General features: G+C 44.3%; 1 protein-coding gene across 2 annotated transcripts in view; it reads right to left on the reverse strand.

The window, feature by feature from the left end:
- Window positions 1-19,053, reverse strand: part of NBAS (NBAS subunit of NRZ tethering complex) — a 206,444-nt gene that overhangs the window by 144,502 nt on the left and 42,889 nt on the right. For both annotated transcript variants that reach the window (XM_079792004.1, XM_079792003.1), the window contains exons 13-21: window positions 16,533-16,596; window positions 15,243-15,436; window positions 13,601-13,858; window positions 12,733-12,858; window positions 10,311-10,462; window positions 9,027-9,164; window positions 8,693-8,771; window positions 3,873-3,977; window positions 3,386-3,522 (exon numbers count right to left, since the gene is read on the reverse strand). In XM_079792004.1, coding sequence (XP_079648130.1) covers window positions 3,386-3,522; window positions 3,873-3,977; window positions 8,693-8,771; window positions 9,027-9,164; window positions 10,311-10,462; window positions 12,733-12,858; window positions 13,601-13,858; window positions 15,243-15,436; window positions 16,533-16,596 — 1,253 coding nt within the window. The remainder of the gene's footprint in view (window positions 1-3,385; window positions 3,523-3,872; window positions 3,978-8,692; window positions 8,772-9,026; window positions 9,165-10,310; window positions 10,463-12,732; window positions 12,859-13,600; window positions 13,859-15,242; window positions 15,437-16,532; window positions 16,597-19,053) is intronic.

Genomic DNA, 19,053 nt, shown 5'->3' on the forward strand with positions numbered 1-19,053 from the left:
AAACATATATTCCTTTTGGTTTACAAAAAAGTTATTAATCACAAATTATGGGAGCCAATAAAGATGGTAAAAATGTCACCTTTCTGCTTAAAAACTGAAACAGTCACCTAGAGTATAAAGTGTCAATGCTTTATAGCAGTGACAAACTAAGACTGAAGCTAATAAAGAGATGTATCATCTATGACAGAAAATGTAATTCCAAAGTTTTACAAAACTCAGTCACATTCCATCAATGTCAAATACACATGGTGATTTAAGAGTGACAATATAAAACACAAAATAATACATACCATGGAAGTTTCCCAGCAATCATAATCCTAAAATTTTGTTGAATGAAAACTGGTAAATCAAATTTTGTTTAAATGCCAAGGCAAAAGTTCTGCCAATGGGCTCTCAAAACAGAGTAGTTAAAAGGTCAACTTGTTGGCACAACTTACTATTGCTTTCCAAAATATTATACAGCTTGAGCTCTAAAACATAAAACCCCGCCTGCTCCAATTAGTACACGCATTCACGCAAAACAACCTACACCAATCCACACGTTCATTCAAAACAATTCCAAGTTCCTGCTTTGTACCAAGCACTCCTCTAGACACCAAGGCTATATTAGTGAACAAGATACAAAGTCCTATCCTCATGGAATTTATGCTCATGCATTCATTTATTCACCCACCCAACAAGTAGTTCTGAGTGCCTACTATGTGCCAGGCACTATCCTAAGTGCAGAGGGTAAGGACAGAAACAAAATACAAAACTCCCTTTCCTATTGGAGCTGACATCTTAGAAACAGACAATGAACAAGACAAATAAGTTAAAACTCAACCTGAAATAGATAGTGATAAATGCTAGGAAGAAATAGAACAAGAGAGGATGCTAAGTGAGGTAAACTGTAAACAGGATGGCAAGGATGATCGGATAAAGTGAAGAAGACAAATGGCCATATCATGTAGGTGTAAGTGCCAGGAAGCAAAGTGAACTCTCTTCAGGACATCCTTTAGTCTTTTATTTAAATGGGCACAGGATGGGCCTGACTTACCCACTTAGCAAACATTTTCAGAGAACCCACTACCAAGCACCACCTGAGGCCCTGGGAATCCACAAATAAGGAAGAGATGGTCTCTGCCTGTAAGAGTTTGTTTGGGTTTGAAGCTGAGCGTTTGTTACAGAAGGGAACAGGAGGAAGAAAAGAGATATACAAATGACGGCTATGATATGATGGAAAAAGTGGTTACTACAAGATTGAACAAAGAATTATGAGAACACAGGGAAAGGAATAACTACGGACGGCCTCACAAAAGAGGCGGGGCGTGAGACGTAGCTGTGGTTTGGCTTTGCAGTCACATCAACTTTGGGAGACAGACCCACAAGTATACTCAATGTGAAGACTGTCTTGTAGAACAAAGATTAACCAAAAAAAGCCTATATTTTTTCAATGTGTTTAAAATGGACATAACTTATGGACCCATAAGAAATCAGTCTTTTCAAAGTTTGTCTAAGCAACATATCTCAAAACAAAGATGCAAAATAACTTTATCTTCTGATGGTCCTCCACGGCAATACTGTATATCTGCAGTATCTGTCACATTTTAAATCAGTTTATGGAGGACCCCATACAGAAAACATAGGGCATTCAAAGACAATGTAGCACTGTGCACTGTAAAACTATTTTGCAATGAAATTTCAGGTGAAAATCAAATGTTTACCTAAGCAATCATCAGGAGACAGTGACAATAAATGCATTCAAATCTAAAGAGAAATTGCCTTTAAAAGCACTTTAAGAAACAGTAGCACTTACTCTGTATTAACAATTTACAATAGAAAAAGTCCTTTCCATTCAAATTAGATCTATTTTGCAAAGAGGGAAAAAACAATAAATTAATTATATTAGAAAATATTTATAAATACATATTTATAAAATATACTTACATATCACTATTCAGATCTAAAGCAATAGTGTGGGAGACAAAAGGGCATTCCCAGCATGTTCTTTTGGTTCACTTTTATCCTAACAAAAACTAGCTTTTTAGTACTAAAAGTAGTGCAAAATAAGGAGCTTATAATTTATCTTTTCAGAGCCTACTGACTCTAAATAAATATAGGTTCAAATCCAGGCTGCACTTATATGGAGTTTAACATATTAATAAGCCTCTGTAAATCTCAGCTTTCTAGAATAGCAGGACAATACCAACAGTGTTTGGAAACCAGATAGAAGTGCGTGCCCATACACAGTAATTACTCCATAAATGTTGGTCATCATCATCGACACCTAAGCCTACAACCATGACACTGAGTTGAGGTGGTGGGGAAGGAATTAAGAAGCCAAATGATCCCAGTTCCAATAACGTGCCTTAAAACTGTAAGCTGGAGTAGGTAAAGGGCTGTAACAATGATTTCAATCAGGTGTGTCATAATCCCTTATGGTGTTTTACAGTGTGCGAACAGATTTCATATCTATCGATTCACCTGTTACTAAACACATGCAATGTGAATAAGCAGGACAGGGAATGTCCATTCGTTTTAAAGATAAATCAACTCAAAGTCAGAAAGGACGCATCATGCAATTGATGACGGAGCCACAGGTACGAGTGGGCTGGTGCCCTGCAGGCGAGAGGTCTCACAGTGGCTGGATAGCCTTGCCTTCTGTCTCTGCAGTCACTGGCAAGCAAGGTGTGCTCTGCCCTCCCCTCTCTCCCGGGTCTGCTCAGGCCTGGGCTGATGGCCTACCCATCTCTGGGCTGTGCACTGAGGCAATACCTCCTCTGTTCCTCATTCTCCAGAAGGGATGTGCTGGCCCCCAGGAGCCCACTGGGTGGTACACTGGGACTAAGTGGAGCCAGTGGGCTGGAAGTCTATGTCACATGTTACAACACATCAAACAGCCTCGACCCGAGATCAGGAGCATTAGTCTAAGGAACGGTCAGTGCTGTTTGATCTCGCACGGGTCTTTGTGGCTCTGGGACTTCAGAGGAGAAAGGGTTGTTGAGAGAAGCAGGATTCAGTCGCCCTGGGCCCCTGGGCCTCCTCCTAAGGTGGTCAGACTACACCTCACTTTCTGAAAGTTATAACTAACTCAAACAGATCTCGTTACCCTGAAAACTGCTCTTAACCGTAAAGCAGTACATGCTGAGCGCACCGTAGTCCAATCAGGGGGCTTTCAGAAAAAGGGAAGTCCATGCCCATTAAGTTAAGGTGGTCCAGCTTGTGCTGAGACCCAGTGTGGTTTCAGGATCATTTAAAAATAAGTCAGAAATAGCTTTATAATCAGAAACAAGGTTTAAATAGGTTACATTAAAATTACTGTGCAACTTCAGGGGTTCAGCATGAAACAAAAAAAAAACAGTCATAATTTAGAAAGTAGGTACAATTCCGTTAACAAGGCACATACCAAGCTTCGGGCAGCAGAGCAGAATACTCGTGAGGGGACGTGGTCTCGGGGAAGTTGGAGAGGATGGCGAGGCGATGAGGGAGCAGGTCTGACCCGTGGTAGGTGAACAGAATCTCCAGGGCCGGTACGTTACTTTCCTGCGCAGAAGGCAAGGGCCAGTTTCCAGCGTGAACTTTAGAAATAAAGTCTGACAACATTCAAAACCTTTTCATTGACTTTTTATGCAGATCTGGTGTGAAGTATTGTGAAACAGTCCTGATTCTTCCTAGTCTGTGTCATGTTTCTCAATCTAAAGCTATAAAAACATTTATTTTTAAAAGTCAGAATGAAGAATAAAATTTTTTAAATATGATTTCGTTTTGTGTATTATAATACAACAAAAAAAGGAAATGTAATGGTATATGTATGCTGTAACATTAACTGGATAGCTCAAAGATTTAGAAATTGTTAATAACCACAATTGTTTTATTTATAAAAAAGCAATTACCCGCGCGTAAGTTCTGGCTGAGAGAACAATATTCTGATTTCTGAACTTCTTGAAGAATTCTGCATCATAGCTCTGTTCGGATGCATGGGACACTCCTAGGATTTGCTGAAGGAAAACAGGGATTAATGAAAAGCCTTTTAAATATCAATGACAGGGATATATTAAAAACCTTTACAATTCTGTGCACCTAAATAAATAAGGCCTGAATTAATTACACTGTCAACTGTTATTTAAAGTACTACATCTGCAGTCTTGCCCTTATTTTGAAAATGGCGATGTTCATAAATGCTGTTAATTTTTTAAAATCCAGAAGTAAATTAAATAGGCAATAAAAATTAAATTAATTACAGTAGGACAACTAACAGCCACCACCTGGCAAAATTAAACAAGCAACAGCCACGCCTGGCATGCATGATGAGCACCTGCCACACCGTCTGAGAACTGTATGCTGCTGCAGTGACCTCGGTCACATGTGGAAGGAACCATTCAATCTTTCAACAAATGTTTACAGAGTGCCTACTATGTGCTAGGGGCACTGTGACAGGCAAGAGTGATGCAATGAACAGTAAGTACATGGATCCTGCCCTCAAGTAGCTTAAAACCTAGTACAGGCCCAGCCAGCATGACTCAGTGGTTAAGCATTGACTTTTGAACCAGGAGGTCATGATTTGATTCCTGGTCAGAGCACATGCCCGGGTTGGAGGTCTGATCCCCAGTGGGGGGCGTGCAGGAGGCAGCAGATCAATGATTCTCTCTCATCATTAATGTTTCTATCTCTCTCTCCCTCTCCCTTCCTCTCTGAAATCAATAAAAATATGCTAAGCGAAATAAGCCAGTCAGAGAAAGATAAATATCACATGATCTTACTCATTTGTGGAATATAATAAACAACATAAACTGATGAACAAAAATAGAGCCAGAAGCATCAAATAGACAATCCAACCTAAGAGGGAAGGCAGGGGAGAAGGGAGTGGGGGAGTAAGAGATCAACCAAACGACTTGTATGCATGCAGATGAGCATAACCAATGGACACAGACAGTAGGAGGGTGAGGGCATGTGCTGGGGGGTGGGAGCGGCTGGGGGAAAGGTCAATGGTGGGAAAAGGAGACGTATGTATTACTTTAAACAATAAAGAATTTAAATTTAAAGAAAGAAAAATGATAATATATATAGTCTATATTATTTAAAAATCTAGTATGAAGACAAACAAGCCAACAGGACCAGGCAAAGGGAAACACTCGTCCGGGAGGGCAGGGAAGGCTTCCCAGCAACAGCACGAAGCAGAAACAGGAAGGAGTTAGCCAGGGCGACTGCAGGTGTAGGTCTCCCCACTACGATGTATGACTTAGGGCTCACGTCTGCCACGTTCAATGCTGACCCCAAAAACGTAGCATACATAATAAGCAATAAGTACTGTTAACTCTGAATTAATTCACTGAGAGGGGAAAGAGGGAAGAATGAGGACGTGTGGAGGTGAGGGAGGGAGAAGTTCCCTTGGGAACATGTTGAGTTTGGGCCCACAGCACATGGAGCAGGAGCTGCCCGGGAGGCAGGTGGGTACACAGGTGAGGAGTTCTGGAGTGGGACATGAGTCACACATGTGATGCAGTTCCTAGTACAGAAGCGAGTGTGATTCCAGGGAAAAGAAGTGGGATGAAATGAAAGGAGACTGAGGAACAACAAACACCATTTAAAAGGTGTCGGGGGTGGGGGGGTGGGGGGGGGGAGATCTGGATCTGAAAAGCAGGCGGAGGAGCAGACAGAGAAGTGGGGGGAAAGGAACTGTATGCACATCATCTCCGCTCTCTTCTGTTCAGTAAATTCCCCCTCACCCTCTCCTGGCTCATTCCCATTCGCATTCAAACAACACTTCCTTCTTCTGTGAAAACAGCCCTGAAGCCTTTGGAGGTCTCTAGCCACTACCTTCTCTGCTCCCTCCACTGTCAGACTTCTCGGGAGAGCGGCCCACACCCCAGGCTCCAATGCCCACTCCCCACTCCTTCCTCAACTACCCGGCCAGCCGCTGACAACAATGCAAGTTAATGCAACTCCCGCCACAGCGGAAAGGCCTCTCCGAATATGGCCACAACCATTCTAACCACCGCTCCTCCCCTCCGCTCACTGCTTCAGGAGCAGTTTACCTCACTCCACAGGCCTCTCTCTCTGAGTCAGCTGCGGATTCTCCACAGGGAGGCCCAGCTATGCATTCCCGCTCCCCGTTTACTTAGACCAATTACTTACCTTCTCTAAGCCTGTTTTCATACCCATGAAATGGAGAGGTTAATAGTATCCACTCTGGGAACTGACACTAGCTGACAAAGGTCCTCAGCACATGTGTGGGTATTTCTTAAGATATTCTCTTCCCTACTGAACCCCTAACAAATATTTACTGAGCTCAGCAAACCAGGCATCATTCTAAGCTTGGGGAGTCTGCAGCAAACACAAACCCCTACCTCTACGGAGCCTCCATTCTCGGGTCCCGCAGCCCCTAAACCTGCCTTCCTTTATTCAGGACTAGTTGAAACAGGACCCCTATTTCTCCCGATGTAGTGTCGCCTCAGATATCTCCAGGAAAAATGGAACTTTCTTCTCCATTAGGCTCCCTCCCAACGTTTCGCACCTTCATTATCATCAGTTATTTCCTATCTAGTAACAGATTGTTTCTTTGTCACCTCTTGACCTCCAGCACTGTTTTAATATCTGGCATGTAGCAGGCACTTGAATAAAGTTTAAATGAGTCCATTTTCATCTCATCTATCACATAATTAATAAAATAAGCCATGCACTGTGATTAAAATGCAATGCCTATCTCTAGCACTATCTACTTATTAGCCATTGTACCTATACTAGAGACCCGATGCACGAAATCTGTGCATGGGCAGGCCTGGCCGGCGATCAGGGCCAATCTAGGGGACAAACACCGGGGCGATTGGGGGGGCCCCCCCGCTGGCACCCGCCTTGGCTGGCCTGGGGCCTGCGGGCTGGGGCAGCTCCTGCGTTGAGCATCTGCCTCCCTGGTGGTCAGTGCAAGTCATAGCAACTGGTCATTCCGCCGTTAGATCTATTTGCATATTAGGCTTTTATTATATAGGATATCTCCATTTCTAGGCTTTAACAGCCAAATTCAACTTCATTTTTCAAAAGCTTAATTTAATTCCCTTAAACAGTGGGTTTAACAAATACTTTAAATATCACTATTACCATCTATATATATAAAAGCCAAGTGGCCAGAACGATGGAATGACTGAAATGGCCCATCACTATGATGCACACTGCGATGGCCAACCAGCCCGACTGGGGCCCTGATTGGGCCCCCCAACTGCCTGTGGCTCCTCCCCCCACCCCAGCCCCTGATCAGTCCTCCCACCCTGAATAGGGACAGGGCTGGCTGGCCAACCACCCAGGGCCCCTCCCCACAGCTGGCCCTGACACCCATCACCCCCCCAATTGGGAGGGCCAGCTGTCCAACCTCCCATAGCGCCCTGGCTGGCGTGGCCCTAAATTGGCTCCTTTGCTGGCCCAGCCTGATTTGCCCCCATTAGGGCAGGCCAGCTGGACCCCACCTGTGCACAAATTTGTGCACTGGGTCTCTAGTGTAATAATAAATGTCCTTACTACTGTCAAACAGGAAATAACAATTCAATAACTAAAGAATAATGAAAAAAAAGAAATTGGAACTTTTCAAGATCTTGTCATTGGTAAAATGAGGGCTAACAAAAGAATGATAAACTATATCTTATACTGACTTCCGCAGTTCACAACATGCTTTTATATATTACCTCAAAATATCACAGAGCCCAGACATAATTAAATGATATGCTTTTAAAAATATGATCATCCAACATTCAAAATGGTTGTACTATAGATTAGGAAGTTTTTGTAACCTGTTTGCGTGAAAGGATATACCCATTGCTATGGTTTTTAATAACTGCAGAACTAGCCCTCTTTTGTCACTAGTATTTTATCTAAAAGCATTTCCATCACATTAGCAGGCAGGGAATCAAATGCTTTGGGATTTGCCTGCAGGCAGGCATCAGAAGGACTAAACACCTCCATTATTCTGGGGATAGGCATCACATCACTGGGTGTGACATCCTGAGTGCCTACTATGTGCCAGTCCCAAGGGCCAATAAGGGTATGCCCACAGAGAGGAGACATCCAGAGGCTGAGAACGTAACATGCAAGCGGAGTCACACTTCCGCGGCTAGAAATGTGTGCCATCCTGGGTAACCTCAGCCATCGGGGCATTGGGAGAGCAGTCTGAGCTGGGTATGTACTGAAATGTTTCTCCTTACAGTACAGAGTGCCACGGAAATGCCCAACGTGGCGACATCTGCGTGTGCCTACCTGAAGAAACAGATACAAAGTCTAGTTTTTTAAGTTCAAGTGTCTAATTTTGGCCATAACTGGATCAAAGTTCAATTAACTAAGTTCAACCTACTAACAAGTCATTAAAATATTCACGTTAGGATTATTAAAACATATTATATACTAAAATTTGGTACTGGAGACAGCTGTATTCCGTAACCTTAAAATTGAAATATAAAATGAAAGTAAATGAAAGGACTGCAGATGCAGGAAACAGATACAGTGACGTGGCTAAAGCACTTCTGTTCCCTAGACTAACAACATCACTCTGGCCCTTCACAACCTCTAACTTGACTAAAACTGGTACACAAGAGAACCTGTTTCTGGACATAATGAACTTTTCCCACCTAAGTAGTTCTAAAGACCAAGAATGCCAGGTATTAGGGCAGCCACAGCATTTGTAATGACAGACCAAATAAACATAACTGGCTTGATTAAAACTAGCCCCTACCTCATAGGTGGCCAGCCGGTCTAAGTAGGTTAATAATTTCAGTCTACAACGGCAGAGTTCCTTCTGTTCCAGCGTTAACCTGTTTTGAATGAATAAATCAGGCCATTTATATTTACAAAAAAGCACATTTCTCTAAGAGTTATAATAAAAAAATATCTATATTCTATTGAGCACCAAATTCATGGAATAGCAGACAAAAGCACAAAGGTAAAATATGAATGCACTTGATGTAAGTTGCTCAAACAATTTAGAGTAATTATCGCTAGTAAAGGACAGAGTTAGGTGACTAATTCTTTTAAAGAAATTGCCCAAGGAGCAGTAATGCACCCCTTACTCTGAAAAGTTCACTAAGCGAAGCAATTCTCCTCTCCTCCTGCGCTCCTTCTCCTTTGCATTCTGGGCGGGCTCGTCCTCAGGCAAGAGCTCCTCATAGGAGATGCCCTCAATGTCTACCTCACCAGGTAACGTAAATCTGCAGGAAAAGAAAACACACATCTACTTTGATTTTTTTTTTAATTTCATGTAGTGAAAAACCCACTCTCCCCTCCTGTGACTGACTTTGTCTTTTCTTGGATTTCCATGGACACAACTCCTCACTGGAAAGAAAGCTGTGGCCATTGTAGCAAAGTGGCTCACTGGTTATACCCCTAGGGATGGCAAATATCACCAGGTCATCAGTGATCAGCACATCGAGAAATTTTTAAAATCAAGAAGATGAAAACTACTTGGGGAAAAAAATGCACCCGATGTGAAACAGCTTATGAAGAAAATGTTGTCCTGACTTTACAATTTGAATCACTTCTATTTAAGGTCTCAAAATGATAATGAATATTGGTCTCCTTCACATTATTGATGCATCAGATATCCTATCACATTTACATCTCACAAAAATGTTCCAAATGTCTGGTGAGCAATGGCTCTCAGCAAATCACTTTATTTTACTATTAACTGACATTTGTACGGGGCTTAAAGGTTCATGAGGTGCTTCCACCAGATAGATAGTTTAATCACTTCAGATAATTCTGGGAGGCTGGTGTGATGTCACAGATAAAGAGAGTGAATGAGCCTGGCTGGCGTGGCTCAGTGGTTGAGTATCAACCTATGAACCAGGAGGTCACGGTTCAATTCCTGGTCAGGGCACATACCAGGGTTGCAGGCTCGATCCCCAGTGCGTGGGGCGTGCAGGGGACGGCCAATCGATGATTCTCTCTCATCATTGATGTTTCTCTCTCTCTCTCCCTCTCCCTTCCTCTCTGAAATCAATAAAAATATATTTATTTAAAACAAGGAAGTGAATGAAGCTCATACTTGCCTAAGGGGGCTCATTGGCCTTATTGGCACACTAGGTATGTGCCTTAAGCCCAGAGCTTAGAAGTGGCCAGTGCTCGGTAAGTGTTTGTGGCATTTGCTCTTTTCCTATCGTCAGGCTATCATATGTAAACACATTTCACTAAAAGGAAAGACAACTGGGACCTCAGATAAGACAGCACTGATCGAAGGCAACTGCTTCATCGCAGAATAACCTAAACAGAGGAATGTTTGCCCTTCCCAACGTCTCAGCTTAAAAGCATTCACAACGGCAGCTGCACTTCTGCGCCCCAAGCCTTCTGTCACCAACCTGCCATCATCCACTCCTCTCCCGATGGCCAAGAGCGCCTCCAGGTCTGTGCCTTTCAGGCCATACTGCAGCAGCTCTTTCGCAGCGTCCACGTTTTCAGGAACTCTTTCCAGACACTCATGCAGAACCCAGGACCGTTTCTTTATTTTACTCTGGATGCACAGAAAATGAAACACAGAGGCACCAATCAACCCACACCACCCATTAGCAGCTGACAGCTGCCTCTAGAACTGTAAAGCTATACCTCAAGGAGCGTAGGCAGCTGCTGGAGAGGGTCAATAGAACCAAGCTAATTCCCGCTCCCCGGTGATTAGAATTTGCCGTCGCGAATGTGGTTCCAACTGCTGTCTTTCTTCTTTTAATGAAACACAAAGCTACGTATTCATTTTTGGAAACAGAAAAAAAAAAACTTTCCAAACGTTTATAGTTGCTTTTCAGTTTTCATTGGGGCTATATAATAGAGTAGAAAATAAAGCAGAAAGCCCAGATAAGATGTAACCAGCATGCGTAACTTTGAAACAAATCTAAGGAAGCATAGCGCATCAAGGTTGTGTCTATTTGACCATGAGATGTGTCACTAAGTATGGATGATAACTGAATCACAGAAGTCATAGCATGCTGTTCTTTGGAAAGACCAAGGGCCTATTCCTCCCTCCCAACTGCTTCCTCTGACTCCATTCAAAACCCTTGACTCGCCCTCTTCATAGAAAGACTCATTAGTTATAAAACTGAAAACTTGACTCGTACCCTATATTCTTTTACACATTCTAGCATATCAATTCTTTCTTCAAATGTCTCTTAATTCATTTCCCCTTCTCCGTGTCTGTGGCCTGCATTCCAGTGTCTGTCATCAACAACCAGCACCTGCGACACTGTAGGAGTCCTCGCCCTTCGCAGGGTTCCCCCACCTTGCTCCTTCCACCCCAGTTCATCTTCTACACCACCTTCCCCTGCACCTCCACAGTCAGATCGCCACAATCATCCCCCACCCCCAGAAGATAAATGGCCCAAGTCATCATGCGCTTTCAACAACCCCCACAAACCCAAACCAATGTGTCTTTCTAATCACATTTCACAGTGTTTCCTCTTGTGGACTATCAGACCCCGCAGACTGGTTTACTTACAGAGCTCATTATTCATCCAAAAAATATTCCCTGCCAGGCACTGGACTAGACTGGAGGACACAGCAATGAATAAGACAGGCGTGGTCACTGGCCTCATGAGTCATGCTCATGTTCTTCCCGTTTGCTCAGACATGTGGTCCCTCTCCCATCTCTGGAAGGCCTACTTTGAGTCCTTTCAAATCCTGCTCAAAACGTCCTCACTAGATAAAGCCTCCCATAACCACTGGGTCTGTAATGACCGCTCCCTCACTGGATTCCCATAGCACTTGCGTGGAATCATCTGTACAGTTATTTATATCTTGGGCATGAAGCGTGTCCTCTCGATCAGATTACAAGCTCCCTAATAGCAGACCCCGTATTCAAGCCGCTCCCCTCCCCATTCACCGTCCCAGCACCACCTCTCACTGAATTTCACTTCCCAGTGAGGGGGGTGCCTCCCAGACTATGCCCGCCCACCCCAGTGGGAGTTTTTTCTTTTCAGTCCTAGACAGGGCTCCTATCCACCAGCCCTGAGCTGAAAAAATGCCGATGGCGGGTTTCTTGCTTGCCAGTCTCTAGGGTTTTCCAACCCCCACTCACTGACGTACCCCAGCAATAGGCACCCGGCTTGCCCATCCATCCCGCCTTTTTCTGCCTGCCAACCTTGGCAATTATGGAGCGAGCTCAGCAACTAAGGAGCAGTCCTGGCCCACAACATCCCGGAGGACCGCAATTCCGTCCAGTGTGCTGCAGCCCCTCCTTGTCCAAGGAGGTCCGGACCCCTGCCGGGGACGAGGCCTCCCTTCCGAGGCTGCCCCGTGCCCACCAACCCCTTTTCCTCCCCCCCCCCCAACCCCTTTCCCTCCCCAGCCCCCCCGTACGCTCCTTCAGCCCTAGGTGGAAGAATTCCTTGACATCCTCTGTACCCCTTTATAGTTAATCTGTTGTTACTATAAAATAATTCTCACATTAACACTTTCCCTGCTCTAATTGCCTTATGGGTTCTGGCACCTGGTGGGGCCCTGACTGATTGATATAGGTGAAGAGAAGTAACTGAGGTAGATGAGGAGGAAGGATTAGCCCCGAACCTGGCAGTCGGCTGGTTTATCAGTAAATATTCATCCATGCATCTCCAGCACCAAAGCCCAGCTACAGGGCCAATAACATAGGATAACAAGGTAATTTTTCCGGGTTGAGTAAAACATACATCGTCAGCTTCAGAAAAGTCAGCAATATAAAGTACTCTCATATGAAGCCGTTAGCCGAAAGATATTCCATATATTGGAATGTTACCACCTTCCCAAAGCCTTGGAACCTACCAGGTAGTTCTGAATGGAAGCGATGTTGACCGCCGACTTCCTCCACTGCCTCTGGTACACGAGGTCAGTGTCCAGGCCGTAGGTCTGCGCCAGAGACAGGGCTTCCTCATACTCTTCACTCTCGATCTTCGGACGAGGAAAGGGACACAGGACCGTTACCGAGCTGCCCCGGGTCACTGGGATGGTGTGCTGAGCAATGAATCCCCCTAACCTGGTCAGCATTCCTAACCAGTCTCGTGGCAGACAGATCCAGCGCTTCTCTGAGCACTTTCCCACCAGCGGAGAGAAGAGGAGGAACGCCCACGTTTACAGAGCACACCCAGGAGGCGCAGTGCCGGCAGCCTGGCCTGGCGCAGGGCTGGGCCCAGGGCGATCAGGGGCAGCACCGCTGGGAGGACCCTGGGCGACCCCCTCTGCCTCCACGCAGAGCCGTGAGAAAGCGCCTGAGCAGGTCTCCCCGCACCACCCGGAGCCTGAGGACACAGCTGCAGGGACCCACACCAGGCCACGGGAGGGGCAGCAGCAACCTGGCCTAAGCCACAGCGTGGACAAGCTACGTGAGTTTATCTCTCATCACTTTGTATTTTCATCGAGAGAGACGTCGATGTGAGAGAGACAAATCAATTAGCTGCCTCCGCACTCTGCCCCGATCAGGGCCAGAGATCGAACCTGCAACCCAGGTACAGGCCCTGGACTGGAATTGAACTCACAGCCCTTCAAAGCGAGGGCCGATGCTCTAACCACTGAGCAAAGCCAGCCAGGGCAAAACAATTCCTCTTTAAATTCCTGCCGTTATTAAAAAGAGGTCTTTGACTCAATCCCCTCGGTGAACTCTGGCTCCCCAAGCACTGCGGGGGGATGCGCTCACCTTGCGGTGGTACAGCTCCTCGGGCGTGGTGGAGCGCAGGCTCACGAGGCGGTAGTGCTTGGTGATGGCCCGGGGGCGCTTCCGCGGCGGGGCGAACCGCTCCATCTCGGTCACCAGGTACAGGCCCTGTTTGACGTACCCGAAGTAGCGAGCCTTGGCGGACACTTCCTGATCAGAATCGGCGTCCTCCTCCCCTTCGTCGTCCTCTGCACCCCTCGTCTCCAAACGAGAGCGTTTGGGGGCAAGTTTGATCTCACACTGAACGGAACAGAGGGGTGTTAAACTAACAGTGAGGAACCGAAGACAAGTGTTAGCGTTAACGAGAAAAACACTTTTAATTCCACTCTGGCTTGATTCCTTTCATCAGGCGTGTGATTAAAACTAAAAAGGGAACTCAAAGGCACCCAACAACAAACATGATCTACGTCAACAGCTCCAGAAGCGTTCAAATGCCCTGCTGGCTGCTGATCTCCAAAACCAAAGCCGCTTTAATAATAAGTCATTAGTATGATCTCGTGCGTACACGCCTGGTGATTATTCCAGGGACATGAAGGAGTCGAGAATGTTAATTTCTTCACTGCTGCTATTTTCATACCAGCTGTGGAGACGTAAGATGATGATTTGTCTTATCTGTTTAGAAAAGGAACATGAACGTATGTATTTCTTCTACTGAGAAGTGTCCAAGAGCTTCACAAAGTTCCGAGTCTGGAAGCCTGACTGGTAAAGATAACTTTCATTTCAGACTTAACAGAGTTGGCTTAGAAGTTAGGCCTTAATTCTCTCTAAGTAACATAAACTGTGGAACAAACTTGGAGGTGAAAAATACTTGTCCATCTACATCGAAGTAAAAGCTATTGAAGGATGTTAGCCTTCAAAGACTGACAATAAGAATTTTAAATGACCAAGACATAACTTTAAATTACTAGCCTCTATTTTCCAGGCTTTTGTCATGATAAACAAGCTTTTTTTTACTAAAAAAAACAAAAACAAAAAAAAATAAAACAATTTTTTAAGTTGTCATATTCATAGAAACAGGTTAAAGACTATATTTCTTAGGTAGCAATAATTTACACATTTTAAAATGATTAATCTAGAAAAAAAGAAAAATCTATCATGTCAGTGAAGAAAAAAAGTTATAGATAGCAAAATGACTATCCATTTTCCTCATTCTTGTACAAATGCAAAATTTTTAATTGACTAAACAATAGACCTTTTTTATACTGCACTCAAGCTGTGATTTCAATCACAGACTTTTGTTCTAAAAGCCAAAATTAGAAAATGGGATAACAAATTAAAAAATAAAAACCAGACCTTGCCCTAGCCAATTTGGCTCAGTGGGTAGAAAGTCAGCTGTGGACTGAACGGTTCCGGGTTCAACTCCAGTCAAGGGCATGGACCATGGTTGCAGGCTTGATCCCTGGCCCTCGTCAGGGTGCCTGCCGGAGGCAACTAATCGATGTAGCTCTCTCACATCGATGTTTCTCTCTCTCTCTCCCCCTCCCTTCCTCTCTCTCTAAAAATCAATGGAAAAATGTCCTCAGATGAGGATTAACAAAAAGAAACAAATACAGAGCTCTAGGTTTTGGGTGAAATTCATGTTTTTTTCTCAAGCACACCGGTTGCTCTGGAAGGAAAGCATTACCTCCAAACTTAAAAATCCCCCGTCGTGGGCAGCGGTGACTTGAGGTGCCGGTTCAAACCACTCACAGGATTTCCCCAGTAGATTCTTCAAAGTTTTCACGGAGGAAACGGTCAAAGCACCTGAGCAGCGAGCCAAGATCACGGCACTGTCCGCCCACCAATTCACATCGACAAGCGGGTACAGGGACTCTTTATCTAACGGGGAAAAGAGAGCCACTGCTCATGCACCCGCCAGTGTGGGCTGACTACCACACATCTGGTCCAACAGCCAACTTAAAAACCAGACTGGGGCGCTAGAGATACATCAAATAATGAGAACAAATAAATTGCAAGTCATCACTCTAATTCTAACAAAACGGTAATCTATAATAATAAAAAGGTAATATGCTAATTAGACCAAACGTCCTTCTGGGCGTCATTCTGGCATCCTTCCAGACGAAGCCGGGGCCAGAGGGAAGCAGCCCAGGTCCCAGGCGCCTGCTGGTGGCTGGAGCGAAGCTCAGGTCCCAGGTGCCAGAGGGAAGCTGGTGCCGGCAGCCAGGGGAAGGAAGGCCTACTCTTGCACGAATTTTTGTGCACTGGACCTCTAGTTTATTTAATAAACACCTGAGTGCCAAGAATTTGCCAAAGTTCAAAATTACAGGGATGCAGAGTTCCTCTCAAAAAATGAAAGATATAGCACTCTATTTCACCATTTTCAACATAACAAACTGAAAGGTAGGTGGGTACAAAGTGTACAAATCATCAAGATTATAATATACTTTGGAAAATATTCACACATCACTTTTCAGACAAACAGTAATATGAGAATTATACCCTTTTTAAAAATACAAGACAGATGTATAATGGTTTTCAACGCTGACTGCCTCTCACACTTGTGAAGGGGATCAGGGTAAGTGTCGACCCAAAACACGCCACTTGGACATAAATACTTTAAGCTGAAGGAATTCAAGAAACTCGAAGTTCTTTTCCTTTGCCTTGTCACTTATCTAAAATGCATTGTCCCTTTCCTAAGATGCTATAGATGCCCAATTTCCAACCAACCCTTGGAGTTCCTCATGTGAGGGTGCTCCCAGGGGTAAGCCCCTGTGCATGCTAATAGGCTTCTGCTTGTTTTCTCTTGTTACTCTGTCTTTTGCAGTCTAATTTTCAGGGCCCAGCCAAAACCCAAGAGGATGAAAAGAAAAAGATTTGTTCCCTCCTCTACATCCATTATATCATCTAAAGAGCACCTTTAGTGTACAATCGGAATCTCTTAAGGTGTTTAAATATCATATTTCACACGACTCACCTTTGACCTTTTTCCTCTTCTCCGTAGAGAGTGTCCAGTCGGGATTGAGGTCATCATACCCTGGCTACATAGGAAAACATGCACATGATTTCCTGGGTCAGCAGTGTAAGAAGGTGTGAGAGCATCATCAAGGCGATGCTTCCCTTTGACCTCTCAGTTTACTTAGTTAAAACCTATTCCTCTCCTCACTCTTGAAAAGCAACTGTTCTTACACTTAAAATGTGCACATTGCGTGTTGGGACTGAATTTGATGAAAGCAGTATGCATGAGACCAATAAGACAGCAAGTATACAACTAACACAAACGGAAACAAGATACACTAACAACTGACTCTGCACACACTCACACCCACTCGCCCTGACAGACGGGAGGACATCCATGCCACTGGGAACACCAGTCCGACCCCGGCCACTGTCACTGAGCAACCCCTTCAGGCTCAGCTTCCATGGCTCTGAGCTCGGACTCCACAACCTTCAAGCAATCCAGTTCCTTCTATGACTAAAAATCTACTAAGTTAAGTATATAAGCATGCAATCGTTAAACTGAGTCCATTCATATTCTAATCTCATGGCAACATAATGTTCTATCCACCTTTGTGGATGCAAGGACACATCATTATCTCTCAAGTATCCTAAAACAACTGCAATTACACCACTATCAGACTCCCTTTTGGCTCCCAGTTAATTACTTAATCTTCAGAATTACAATAGTACAGAAAAAGACCTGTACCCAAAAAAATCATTTGGGCGTTTATCTGAAATCTTCAGGCTAAAAAAGTGATGCTATACTTGAGTCAAATATGCTTTTCATGCCTGGCTGGTGCTGCTCAGTGGCTGAGCATCAACCCATGAACCAGGAGGTCAAGGTTGGATTCCCAGTCAGGGCACATGCCTGGGTTTCAGGCTCAATCCCCAGTAAGGGGCATGCAGGAGGCAGCCGATCAATAATTCTCATCATTAATGTTTCTATCTCTCTCCCTCTCCCTTCCTCTCTCTGAAATCAATTTGGAGGTGTAGAGGTGTAGACGTAGATGTAGATATAGATATATAAATATGCTTTCACCTTACACTGTAAACATATATATGCTATTACCAACTTATCAGTGGCTATTTACACTATTAAACATTGATAATTCTTTCCATGGCTTGAAAGAACTTCCTACCCTCTACTACTATAATAAGTCACTCAGAGTAGTCCCCAAGAACAGAAGATCTAATTCTTTAAACTTTACCAAAAAATGCTACATTTACTTGGGGAGGTGGGGGGAAGAAGGTTAAGTTTATATACTAAGGGAAGAAATAGATTCTCCTGGTTGACTTCGTCAGCCTCCAACTCTGAGGACTCTACAGAAAACCGTGAGCTGGCCATGCTTTAGACATGGGGTACACGCGCTGTAGGCAGCGAACCCTGACCTTGCCATGCTTTAGACACGTGGTACACGCTCAGTAGGCTGGTGCTCGGAGGGCAGATCACCAAGCTCCCATGACCCAGCAGAGCAAACCAGGGGACTCACTCCTGGCACCACACTGATGCGTTCGGAGAAGAATCTCCATGTTACCCCTCTTTGTATGGCCTGTTACCACATGTCTGCAAACAGCCTAAGGTGCCCTCACTTTAGTGTCATGGTCGCCTGGAGAAGGGTGTCTCAAGAAACAGTTACAGATTTTGTATAGAAAGGCTGTTGGCTAAACCAACGTTTTCTTCACATGTAAGAATTTTTATCTGTTGTTGTTGTTTTTTTTTAATGGCTAGAAGCTAAATATAGTGAAGCCCCTGCCTCTGACAACATAAAAACAACCTTTCAAAAGTTTATTCATTCCGCAAACATGTATTAACATTTAACATGCCGAGCCCCACGTTAGACGCCATGGAAGAAGTGCACATGCGGATCCTATGTCAAGGAGCTCAAGCTGTGAGGCTGTGGAATCAGCTGCGGATTGCATGGAGATTCAGCACCTGAATGGCCATCTTCTCACCCATCCCGCATTGATTCGTCCATCTAACAACACTAGTCCGTACCTACTCTGAGCCAAAGAGAAAATAAAATGGAAATGAAAAAGGTGAGTTTTCTGTCTACTACGTCTAAGGAAGTACAAAGAGGCAAGTAATAAAACTTCCTCAGAGAAAAATTAAGGCCAAAAATGAGATGTAAATATATAAACATGACATATGGGAAATGTTTGAAATGAAAATCACGTTAGCAGTTTGCTGTATTCCAGAGATGAACAAAGCTCCCCATGCACAGATTTCCAGCCAGATGGAGTTTCGTATTGACAATGAAAGCCAAAGTCTTGAATCAACTCAAAACCAGACAGACGTAAATCAGAACAGGCACTGGCACTACTATCTTTAATCATTAGATTTTATAGAGAAAATAATCACACAAAGCACAATATAAAAGCTACTAAAGTTGCAAGTCACATCAAGAAAGCCCCAGATGAGCTGAATCCACCGTTTGGTAAAAGGGTTTACATTTGTACAGGGCAACGGTAACCTTAGCTTCTTCTCAGGCAAGGCTTGA

Source organism: Cnephaeus nilssonii (assembly GCF_951640355.1).
Source record: "Cnephaeus nilssonii genome assembly, chromosome: 15".
Taxonomy (NCBI): domain Eukaryota; kingdom Metazoa; phylum Chordata; class Mammalia; order Chiroptera; family Vespertilionidae; genus Cnephaeus; species Cnephaeus nilssonii.